At 44.7% G+C, this 12,615-nt stretch overlaps 1 protein-coding gene across 1 annotated transcript in view; it reads left to right on the forward strand.

Moving 5' to 3' along the window:
* Positions 1-12,615, forward strand: part of Ppargc1a (PPARG coactivator 1 alpha) — a 621,117-nt gene that overhangs the window by 177,916 nt on the left and 430,586 nt on the right. The window contains exon 2 of the mRNA XM_051174044.1: positions 6,021-6,085. Coding sequence (XP_051030001.1) covers positions 6,068-6,085 — 18 coding nt within the window. The 5' untranslated portion in view covers positions 6,021-6,067. The remainder of the gene's footprint in view (positions 1-6,020; positions 6,086-12,615) is intronic.

Here is a 12,615-nt window from a genome sequence, read left to right on the forward strand (position 1 = left end):
GCACAGGGATCCAGAAAAGCAAAGGTCCCCTGAAGAATCCTTGTCAGGTAAACTGGGTGGTCTATAGTGTGCTGCTTAGGCAAGAATAAAGGGTAAAAATAGATTTCTTTAATCTTAGAAATTTGGGAGAAAATCTATGTGTTGCTGCACTGTTTACTCCTGCCTGTCCACCCCTCAGAGCTCACCCCCAACCCTTTCCCTCTTCCCGGTCTGTTTCTCTCTCCATCACGACTCTATGGTAGGAGGGTGGTTTAGTGAGGCAGGCGACAAGGACTTTTACTTCTGGGGAGCCATCAGAAAGGAGCACAGGACTCTGACCCCAGGAGGAATGCAGAGCAGAGCTCAAAGGCACTCTGCCAAGAAGCTTTCCCTCCCCACTGGCAGAGACAGAAAGAGCCAACCCTGATTGGATTAGTACTACCCAGAAGCACTTTAATCTCAACTGCTGCTACCAGGGAGGGAGGCAGTGTCTGACTTGTGGGAGGTAGGAAGCTCTGAGATACTGGGCCTCCTCACAGTGAGGGTACCCAAAGAGAATATGAAAGGGCTCTCCCCAGAGATAAAACAGGGGATCCCTAAGAATGAGTCTGTGGATGGTCTGGATCCTGCGGGTTAAACTTGTTAAAACAGGCTTTGAACACACACAGCCTGGTGGTGGTAGGTTGTACACCAGGGGCTGGTTCTATTAGAGGAGGAATGGAAGCTTTAAAGGGTTAGGTATGGGGGGGGGGGGGCGGCTGAGGTGACAGCTCAGCCACTACAATGCTTGCTTTACAATCATGAAGCCTTGCATTTGATACCCAGAACCTAAGTAAAAAGTCAGGCATGGTGGTGTGCACTTATCATTCCAAAGCTGGTGCTTTTGTGAAAGATGAACCCTTGGAGCTCACTGGCTAGCCGTTCTATCTTCCTGCTGAGTTCCAGGCCAGTGAAAAACCCTGTCTCAGAAAGCAAGGTGGACAGCTGCTGAGGAAGGGTGCCTGAGTTCGTTCTGTGGCCTCCACACGCATTCACGCGCTCACACCCCATTCCCCTCCCCACACACACGAAGAAACACGCTTTATATTGGGCGTGCGTCAGTGGTAGGAAGACGGAGGTAAAAACACACATGCTGGACTGTAAAGAAGGAGCGCTCTTGATAGAAGCACTAAGCTGTAAGGGGAAAACAATGGAAGAAAGCACGAGTGAAATGGAAACAAGCAAAGAAAAAGCAAAAAAGGAGCCCAATGGAAAGAAGGGGCGTCCATCCCGTTACGTGCCGATGTCTAACATCAGAGCGGTTGAAACGATGAAAACCCTTTCTAGGCACACAGTTCATTTATTAGATCACTCAGAAAAAATAAAGCAAATGGTATAAATTACTAAAATGAGTTACAAGATATAGCAAGTATGTACAAAGTGAAACACCAGAACGGACTGCATTCTCTGTCCAAGGGGGGTAGTCTCTGCAGGAGGAGGTTGCCCAGGGCCCTGAGGTAGGCATGGGCAAGGAGAGGCAGGGATCCTAAAGACTGAGCAACCTGTCCATCAGGCAGAGAGAGAGAGAGAGAGGAGAGGAAGGGGGAGGGGGAGGGGGAGGGGAGGGCGAGAAGGAGGGGAGGATGAGAGGGAGGGGGAGGGGGAGGTAGGGAGGGGGAGGAAAAGGTAGGGAGGGAGAGGGGGAGGTAGGGAGGGAGAGGGGGAGGGGGAGGTAGGGGGGGTAGGGAGGGGGAGAGGGGGGGAGGTAGGGAGGGGGAGGGGGAGGTAGGGAGGGGGAAGGGGAGGTAGGGAGGAGGAGGTAGGGAGGGGAGGTAGGAAGAGGGAGGGGGAAAGGGAGGTAGGGAGGGGGAGGGGGAGGTAGGGAGGGGGAGGGGGAGGTGATGCCAGGACTGAGATCCTAGAAGCTGGTCCAATATGAAGGGAAGAGAGAGAGTGACAACAGAGTCTATGATGGATTTTAGCAGTGAGTGAATCAGGCAGGGGAAGAATGATAACGGGACACTCCTGGCCATGCGGGGACTTCCCCAGCAGGGTGAAGGGTTGGGAAGTTGGAAGTCATGGCTTTTTTTTGTTGTTGTTTATTTTGTTTTGTTTTCTTTTTATCCCAGACTCTTGAAGTATTTAACCTCTGCTTTTGAGTACTTTAGAAAAGATTTATTTTAATTTTATGTATGTGAGTGTTTTGCCTCCATGTCTATAAGTGTCATGTGCAGGCGGTGCCCACAGAGGTCAGAAAAAGGCATTAGACCTCTTACAACTGGAGTCATGGATGGTTGTGAGCCACCATGTGCATGCTGGGTCCTCTGAAAGAAGAGCAAGTGTCCCTAACTGCTGAACTATCTTTTCAGCCCCAATACACTTTGGAAAAAGGTTTTTTACTTATTTGTCAAGGATCTTCTAGATACGTACAATGTATTTTATCCCATCTCTCTTTTTCTCCTGGACAACCCCACGCCCAGCATTTCCCCTTTCCCACTTCATGTCCTTCTTAAAAAAAAATCCCACTACGTTCTGTTAGTGTGGCCCCCATATACATCCGTGTAGGGTCATCCACAGGAGCACGGACAGCTTGAGTAACCTTTACTGTTAATTCAACATCATCTGGACTCACCGGAGAAGGGAGTCTTCATTACGGGATTGCTTAGATAGGTTTGGCTTAGATAGGTTGGTGTCTGCTGGAGCAATTTCTTGATGCAGTAAGACCCTGCCCTTTATGGGTGGTGCCATTTCCCCAGTGGGTTGTTGTGGGCTGTAGGAGGAAGCTAGATAAGCAAGGGCTTATGTACGAGCCAGCAAGCATTGCTCTAAGTGTCTGCTTGAGTTCCTGCCCTGACTTCCCTCAATGACAGACTGTGACCTGGAAGTGTAAGCCAAAAATAATCTTTTCCCAAGTTGCTGCTTGTCAGAGTTTCATCACTGCCACAGAAAGGCAACTAGAACAGAAATCTACTAGTGGCTACGTTCCCGAAGAGAAATGCCTCTCCCTCCCCCAAGAGCCATCAACTCCCAGTGACTCCTCAGTTAGCCATGGGCCTTGTGAGTCCCTCCCTCATCCATGTTAGAATGTGGACTGGCTTGATCTTGTAGAGGTCTTGTGCTGGCAACCACCGATGCTGTGAGTCCCTGAGTACAACGGCCTTGTGTTCAGAAGGCACTGATTTGCAGGGATCGTCTTCGAGTTCTCTCATACACTTTCCATCTCTTCCAGAATGTTCCCTTAGCCTTGGGTGTGTGGGATGGGACGATACAAGTCCAGCTAGCACTGAGCGCTGGGTAATTGTTATGAAAACAAGTCAGTGGAACTGGTAAGAAAAACTGGACCAGATCTCCCAAGAATGGGCATGTCCTGTCTTTCCTCTCTGTGCTCTCTCTCTCTCTCTCTCTCTCTCTCTCTCTCTCTCTCTCTCACACACACACACACACACACACACACAGTGGGAAGAGTGACCTGGGAGAAGAGAGGTAGAAATCCATGGCTATTATTTTTGTGGCCTCTGGCTACAAAAGCTAGCAGGTGGAGATAGTCTAGAGACCCAAAATGGGGGAAAATGTCATTTTAGCATTTTTTGTCAGGTAGGCAATTTAAAAATAAACCTGAATTCAATGTATACCATTAATGCTTGAGGTTGTCTTATAACGATGCAAAAATGCCTTCTCCTCACAGGCAGTTTAAAAAACAACAATGTATGTTGTGTGTGTGTGTGGGGGGGGGTGGGGAGCCTTATATAGAACAGTCTTATGTGAGTGTGATGACAGCCCGCAAAGCCACTGAAATAAAGCCAAGCCTGCGCCCTGTAGAATTAGCACCGTAACCTATGTCAGAGACATGCTATTATCCTAATATCAGCTTTTGGATTCTGTCCAGTCCCATTAGTAATTCCCATGTTGATCGCTCTGTTACTTGTGAACGTTAATTGCTTCTAAATCTCTTTGGATGTTCAGATGCTTGGGTAAGAAAAAAAAATTCTGACTGGCAAAGGTGTGAGTTTTATTAATGTGGAAGCAAACAGGAAGTCTGCTTAGAGATCCAAGTGAAGTGTCTGTGACTGAAGATGCCGTAAGTGGCAGAGGCACCATTGTTCTCCCAATGTCTGTCATGTGTCCCTGGTGTGAGAGTGGGGGATGGGGCGCGGCTTGGCGGAGATGCCTGTGGTGTTCCTTTAAAACTTGAATGCATCAAATTGTGCCCCCCCCCCCCACACACACAAAGGTCCCTACTTTGCTTGGTATGGAATGGCGACCTTGAGACCTTACAGGTACATTTACACCTCGTTAGTGCTGTTAAGACAGGAGATGTAAAAAGGTTTAGATATGATTTGGTCTGTCATTCTATCTCCGTGGCTTCTAAGCTAGGAGGAAACTCGGAAATTTGCAGGAGAGCTCCCATACTTCAGATATTGAGAAACAAAGGGCCAGGGGAGAAGAGGAGGGTTGAGGGTTGCAGAGCTGGCCGGGCAAAGGAGATCACCCAGCTTTTGTTCTAGTGATCAAGAAAAGAAAAAAAAAAAAAAAAAGAAAAGATAAAAATGGGCGTTTATTACGATTCTTTTTAAATCAGTTCACTGAATGTTAGTGAAGTTTCTGTTTCTTCTTTTGGGTGGTGCAAGAAAAAAAAAATGACATCCATCACTAATTTCAACAGTGCCCCATGAGAGGAAAAAGAGGTGGAGAAGAATGAGGGGCTGGGACCTACTTTCTGCTGACTGTGCCTGGGGTTTGTTTTGGTCCTAAATTTGTCAGAGATCAAATATGACTTACTTGTGGAGTGTTTCTTTCTTTCTTTTTTCTTTTTTTTTTTTTTTTTGTTATTTTGTTTTGTTTTTGTAATGGAGGGCCATAGAAAAACAAAGATATGGGCCCACGTGACAGGGACACAAGTCTTGGGAAGACAGGGAAGACAGGGAGGGTCTTTAGAAGTAGTTGGAGGAAGGTGCAGTGAGTGGGTCTTTGGGCGGTGATCCTATGAAAGAGGCATAGGCACTGTAGCGGAAGAATGCTTGGAAGGACAGAGTCCGGGAGGTGGGGGAGTACTAGAAAAAGTCAGTGTTGCATGGGTGAGTACAGAGAAAACCATGCGATATGTGACCCTGAAATCACAGCTATTGGGAAGACTTTAGATTCCCATTTTCCAGGAGCTATGTTTCATCTTTACTGAGAGTTTGGCACACAGGAAGAGCCTAAGCTCATCTTTTTCAAGAGTTCTCCTGGAAGTAGTATCTTTTCCAGGCAAGTGTCAATGACTCACTAGAAGTGTCCGGAAGCTGACAGAACGTTCCACACAGTTTCTGATCGTGATGGTTGCAACTGTATACATTCACCAAACCATAGGATTCAACATTTCTTGGTGACAAGACCCATGCCATCCACATTCTCTGTCTTCCAAGAAGCCACATGTGGAGCTAGACTTGCTTGTAGTAACAACCAATTAAACATCTTTTTAAGGAATGTGTGAACAATGGCTTGAGCGTGATAGAAAGGACGTGACATCTTAGAAAGATTTGTTAAAAATACGCCCTTCTAAAAATGTTGTGAGATTACATTTGCAGCATTCTGACTCCCTTGGAATGTACTTCCAACACAAGTCCATATGCTGAAATGTGAACATAAGTACAACAAACTGAGCAGTAGAAACATTATCTTCAGGCCAAATTTTCGTCGGATGGCTGCATTTTGTCTATCTCGGTTTCCCTCTCTACTATAAACTGAACAACAAGAAGTGTTTTCTACCCTCTCATAGTATTTAATGGATGTCGGGGTCTGGGTTCCTAAGAACATGCGGCTTTCCTCACCCACCGTTTTCCCTGGGGCAACCGTGTGTAAGCTGAGATTGTGGTGAGGATTGCATGGGATTGTCAGTCTCCAAGGGAGGGATGGGTGATCGTGCTGTGTTGTAATATGGAAAGCCAGTTATAATTCTCTCCTTCTTCCTTTCCCCTATCCTCACCGTAAAAGCCCTGTAGTGTACCCATTCCCTCCTCCTTATATTTCACTGTCCACATCTGCAAAGTGAGGGTAACACAAACCTACCCTCTTCCTTTCAGGTTTTTTGCGAAAATCAGTGAGCTAATATTGGTAAAATTGGAGCCCCATGGATGAAGGGTACTTTGTAAGTATACCGCATTCTTGCCATGTTCTTTTCTATTGCTCCAAAGTGCAAATACCAGATGTCTGCTTTTGCTGTATCAGGGATTCAGTAACGCCATGTTTTACACCCAGATATTGATAATCTGCCTGTCTTTGAAGAATTTAATGTTTCTGACCTCTCAAATGTTTCATCTAGATGTTGGCTATAGAAAAAAAAAATCTACAAGAACAGTAAATTCATATGAAGTTGGCTAGAAAATTTGGAATAATAAATGTCTGTATAGTGTAAAAATGTTGCCATAAATTCTTGATATAAATTATAAATTCGAGGTATTTGTACTTTATATATATATATATATATATATATATATATATATATATATATATAAACTCTCTCTCCCTTTCCAATTGCATTGAACTTGTGTTTTGAGCCATCGGTTTGTTTCTTGGAGGAGGGGCTGGCTTCCATAAGGGTGAGTGATGCCTTGACGATGAATCTCAACTAGATGGTTTGCTAAACATTGTGTTTCCAGCCTTTGGGAGAGGAGAGGAGGCCAAAGAGAGTGAAGTGGGCGCAGACCATCCCTCTCACAGCTGGGTGCTGTCTAGGAGGTTTGAAGTTGCCTTTTATCCAATGGGTGGTAACGGTTCCAAAGCTACACTGCCCCAGATTGTGGCATGGGTAGGATTGTCCCCCAGCAGCTATTTAACTAAAGTTACTCATGGCAATGGTACGTCTTTTCATTTTTTTCGAATCAACCAGCATCCTAGAACTGTGTATTTGACTATGGGCTGGCTGGCTATGTGACTAAGTACTTAATCCATGGAATTTTCTTTTGAAAAAGTAGATGGTACCCTTTAAAAACTTCCAACCCAAAGGAATTCAGAAACTTCCTGGAGTCCACATTAGTACCCAGCCTTGGGATTCCGGTACGAGGTTGTAGCATTTACATTTGGTGGTCATCTCTAAGGGCTCCAACTCACTAATCCTTGAGGACCTCTGCAGGGGGCAAATATTTTACCAGCAACATTCATTGCTCCTGAATTGATGAGGAGTTCATTCTCAAGCTACCTCCCCGGAATCCTAATTTTACTATCCATCCCTACAAAGAATACGTCTTCCCCCTTGAGCATGAAACCTTTTCAAATATTCAGGGTGGCTCCCGACAGGTCCCTTAAGGTTAAATTCTATTCCCAAGGAGACATCATTGTGACCGTACCCAAAGCCTGCCCCTTTGGAAAGGTTCTCCTGTGTTCATATCTTTCTCAACAAGCAGCACTGAGAATCTTCCTTCTCCAGGCCCCACTCTACACCCAGAGTCAAGAGAGCTAGTCAAGGGTAGCAGTGACCAAGCTACCCCAGAAGATGCGGTCCGGAACTAGGTGTGCCTCAGGATACTTTAGGCATCAAGACTGCAAGGCTTACATCCCTCTGAGAGGTGCAGATGACTGACAGGGAGAAAGTTGTTTTGGTTAATAGTGCAATCTGCTCACCTCCTGTAGACACAGCAGCAGCAGCTTACTAATCTGTTAGAAGTGAATTAAGGCTGTTTACTGATGTTTTAAAGTAACTGTCAGAATGAAAAAAAAAAAAAAAAAGATTGCACTAAACGAGACCACTCACCTACTTCAGAGCTGTTGTTTATTTTAAGCTGGGTGCATAAATAATATATTGAGATCCAAAGGGGTGACTTCAAACAGTAGAACATGAGGCCGCCTGTTTACTAACTGTCATCGGGCCGAAGAGAATTTAAACACAGCTCTGAACCTTTTTGTCTGTGGATGCAAAGCATGAAATTAACTTTCATTTCATAGTTAGCAGAAATCATGATGGCGTCTTGTTGTCCTGTCTCCTGCCGATCTGGATCTTTTTTTTTTTTTTTTGCTGTGAAAGACAGGCCTTGGCAGCAGAATGCTTTTATGTCTCCCTTGAAACAAGACCCTTTACTCCCCCAACAAAGTAAGTAGGGGCCTGTCTGAACCAGTCAGTCCGCTCTCTGGCTTTCTCGGGATAGAGAGAGGCATAGTACAAACATGCTAGACTGCCTTCCGGGGGTTCACGTTCTGAGTGCTGGTGGGCCTGTCTGAAATCCCCTTCTCCAGGAGAAGATTTGGAATAGAGGCGTCTACTTCCATTGCTTTACAGGAAGATGGTGAGACTCCCATGATGTCACTGTGATGTAATTTAAAAGGTCAGGTGTCATAGGTAAGTGACTTGATACCAACTGCTAACGCTGTTAAGGCTGGATGCTAAAAGAAAAGGCTGCATCGTGATTAAATTACATGTACTAGTTCATTATATCTCAGTTGCCCTGTGGCATGTTGGCTGATAAGATCCCGAATCTTACCTCTCCAAAACCAAAGCACAGGGAAGCCAAGGGGCTCATCTCAGCCATTTTGTGGCTAGTTTTAAATGTGAGCTGGTTAGGGTCCAGAGTCTGTGTCCTTTACTATTACCTGGTGGGGAAGAAGGTTTTCCTCTTCCAGATTGTGCCTCTTAGTCTCGTACAAGTAAAAGGGACATTGTATGTAAAAGCCTGGACCACAATCAGGCCTAGAAAATATAAGGACAGCTTCTCCATCACCAAGGAGAGCTCCTGATGGGTAGGGATGTTGCAGGCTGTGTGGGTTAATTATGTTTTATGTGTAAACAGCCTGGTGAGTCTTAGCTGAAAAGCACTAAATGAAAAGACCTGTTTCTTGTAATGCTTCCAGAAACAAGAAAACTCAAAAGCGTGATAGCCTATTTTGGAGTATAGGGGGAGTGTTAGAGAATGAATAGAAAACGTATGGAATGTTTAATTTTGCACGATTGCATTTCACATTTGCTGAGGTAACGGAGGCATCACAGAACACACACTTTTGATGTTTTGATGGCGTGCTCCAGGCTCCGCGGCCTGATTATGAACTTTGTGGGATAAATCCTTATTAAGTAAATGAATAGAAGTGCGTTTGTGTGCACATCACTGAAAACTTTCAATTTGTATGACTGCTTTTTAAATTTCTATTTATACTGTATTTATTGGAATTTCAAAAGAGAAAAGGAGCCTAAAGCATCCATGAAGAAAAAAAAAACCCGGTATGGATTTGTGGATGTTTCTGCCCAGAAATATGTTTAGTTTGCACTGGGGTTAAAGCTGGACTAGCAAGTGTGGGGGTCTGGTTCGCTTTATATTTCTGAATGAAGTGGTTCAAAACTAGGATCATTCCCACAGAAAAAAGGATGGGCTCCTGAGAAGTAATCAGCTGGGGGAAAGAATACATTTTGTTCTTCCAAATTGCCCAGATCCCGGGAACTGCTGCTGTACTCTAGCATTCCTTAATACAGTGAGATAATTGCAAAATTAAATACACTATGGAATCCCAATAATTGGAAACGTTTTTTTTCAACACAACACGCAACTTGCTGATGCTGAAAAGCACACCAAGTGTTTTCGGAAACCGGGATCACATGTCCCTTGCAGGTTATTTTTAGTCCGTTGCATTTAGAAAGGTGAAATTAAGCAGGAAATTCCCAAAGTCTGACCTGTCTGCAGGCCATGCCCGCTGAGGATCAGTTCTCTGAAAGTCCCCTTGGTGCTGTTTGGATCCTTCCACATTGAGTGTGTGCAAAGTGACCTGAACATGCGTGCTGTTCCACCCGGGGAGCCCCACTTTGTGTAGTAGTAGTAAGACGGCTTTGTGGGGCCTCTTGGTGGCCAAATCTGGTATGGTTTCTTTGTGTGTCACAGTGGAAGAGATAGGCCTTTCTTTGCTTACTTGTAAAAGGAGAAGTTTACTACTCACATCTCGGTGTGGCGCGAGGCCTAATTGAGTTAATATATGGGAAGACTGTAGGAAGCACCCAGCACATCCTAAGTCTCCAATAGATGGAGGCTATTTTAGTTAGGCAATCCAGAGTGAGGCTTCATATCCATTTGGACTATAGTAAATCCCGGAGTAAAGAACAAGCCAAGAGATAGCATTCTATCCATCCAAGGGGTATTTGACGAATCCTTCATGTATCACTATTTTTGATGACCAAGAAATAAAGATGGATAATACCAGTTCCTGACTTGCACTAGTTCAGTGGGATTGGGAAATAGGTAGACACGTGAGCATGTTGATGAGGATCATGATGTTGATGGTGACAAAAATATCAAAATGGTACCTAGTGCAGAGCAAAGATATTTTTGAAGGCAGGGATTGGCTTGTTCTCTGTGTCTCTTTTATCTGGTAAATGTACAATTCAGCTTCCTAACATTTAGTTTGTAATTCAGAGGGGTTTAGGAGCGCAGAGTAGGTTCCTCTCACTCGGTAGTCACTTAGCACCAAATGGGACCATTGAGTACACGGCACCAGTAAGACGGTGAACTTTTCCCCATCAAGTTTTACTTTGAAGAATTTCAAGCCTACAGAAATAGAAAGAAACCACCCCCCCCAAGGTATCTTGAACCCGTATCTACCAACTTGCTTTTCTGCATCTATAACTTGAACTCTGTCCTAATTCCAAATGTCTTACACCCTCCCACTGCCGAGTATCTCCCCAACAGTGCTCCCATCTTCTGACTCTGTAGCTGTAGCGTTAAATTTACCTTCTAAATTCTGTGTTTCCAACTTGTAAGTTTTGGAAAGAAAGTCAATAGGAATATTAAAAGAACTTTCCTTACAGTTTTAACAACATGGTTTAAAACTTACTTCTTAAATCTTATTTTTAGATAGCATACCAACATACTAAGAATGTGGTCAATGTAAGATAGCTAAAACGTAAAGGTTAGAGAATTTTTCTGGATGCAGTGACATTCTCTTCTGCAGAAGGGAATTTTATTTTTTAAAGGCAAATTCCCTTGGCCATGGCTTTCACGAGAGCCTTCCAAAAGTAGATGGTAGTCTAATTATTAGTACAGAGAACATTGCTGTCCTCAATGTGTTCCTGACCGTGAGAGGGGCTTCCCAGACATACCGCAGCAGCTATGCTGGAACCCGGGGCCATAGCCTCAAACTGAAACAATTATACTATGGATTTTGGATGACATTGACTAACTAGTACACCCCCTCTCCCCTCCCCATTTTTTTTTCTGATAGCCTTGACCCTTTGTTAAAAATAATGTGTCTGTCACAAAGTATGGCAAGATGTGCCAGACAGTCATATCAGTGTTCTCAGTGGAAGCCCTACAAATGTGCGGAAAGGCGTGAGGATTTCCAGTTGGTGCTGATGGAGACAAGGGAAGAGACCAGTGTTGTAAACCCAAGTCAATTCTCATGCCCGTCACATAGCTCTGAGATGATATATACTTCATTTTTGGCATCTGCCTAACGAACAGTTTGCAAGGAAGTGTGTTCAAGCTATAGAAAAACATTTTAGAAATCATGACATTAGTTGGTAGAAGAAGGAATCGGAGTTGTTCATCCAGCCATGACGTTTGGCAGTGAAAAGAGAAAGCTGTCAAACTGAAGGGTGGGAGAGGTTGGACAAAGCATGGAAAGTAGACATAAGAACCAGAGACCCGCTGTATCTGGGAGCGTTAGGCAGGGTCCAAAGCCTGTACATCCCCTAAAGCAGTGGTTCTTCAATTGGAATGATCCCTGCCCCTTAACGCAGAGGCTCTGATTCAGTAGATCTGGGGAGAGGCTTGGGAGTCAGAGTTTGTAGGAGTCACCCTGCACCACTCACTCAGAGGAAGCTTGCCCTGCGGTCACGTCTACATCACAGAACGTGACAATATGTGGTGTTGTTAAAGATGACCAGAGTCGTAAAGAAACTGTTAAGTTCAGTCCAGTGTATTGTAAACTTTTTTTTCCCCAAATTCAGGGAAATTCTAGAATCCTTCGCTTCCAAAATGCACGAAGTGGGAGCAGTTATCCTGAATAATGGAGATGGGTCAAGGGGCAGACAGACGAACAGAATCATGTGGTGGTGTGGAGTTTCCAAGTCCAGGTGAAGAATAGCAGGATGTTGCATCCAGCGGGGCTGTGGAGGGAGCTCTCGACAGAGGGAATTTATAGTGACGTCAGTGACATAGCAACAGACTTGGAAGTCAGGCATCCTGGGTTGGAATCCTGACTTTCCTGGTTACAAGTAGTGGGAACTGCTCTTCAAACCAGGGTTTTCCCTCACAGGGCAGGAAGGAAGACTCAAATAGGTGATGTGTGGGGGTGTATTGAGTGCCACACTTGCACTCAGTGCTCAGTCAGTGGCAGCCATTGCTCTTATGTTCAAGTTTTGTGTTAGTGCTGATTCTGCTGCTGGTTGACTCCGAATTTGGTTGAGGCAGGAGAATGACCCCAACAGATATGTTAGGGAGGAACCAGTGTAAGGAAACCCTGAGGCAAAGGGTATCAGATGGTCTTAAGCCTAGCTTAGTATTTCCAAAAGTACTGTCCATACTTGGTGGGGTGGGGGGGGTCCCTAGATGTCACAAGCCAATATTAGCTTAGTCCAAATTATTTATTTAATAAAACATACAAGTAACAGAGAATGTAAGTTGCCAAACACCACAAAGCTAGTAGGGACAGAGCTGGGATTTGAACATGTAGTATCTGTTCTCCTTATTGTTTTGTTTTAACAATAAT

This window comes from Phodopus roborovskii, unplaced genomic scaffold (genome assembly GCF_943737965.1).
Source record: "Phodopus roborovskii unplaced genomic scaffold, PHOROB, whole genome shotgun sequence".
NCBI classification, from domain to species: domain Eukaryota; kingdom Metazoa; phylum Chordata; class Mammalia; order Rodentia; family Cricetidae; genus Phodopus; species Phodopus roborovskii.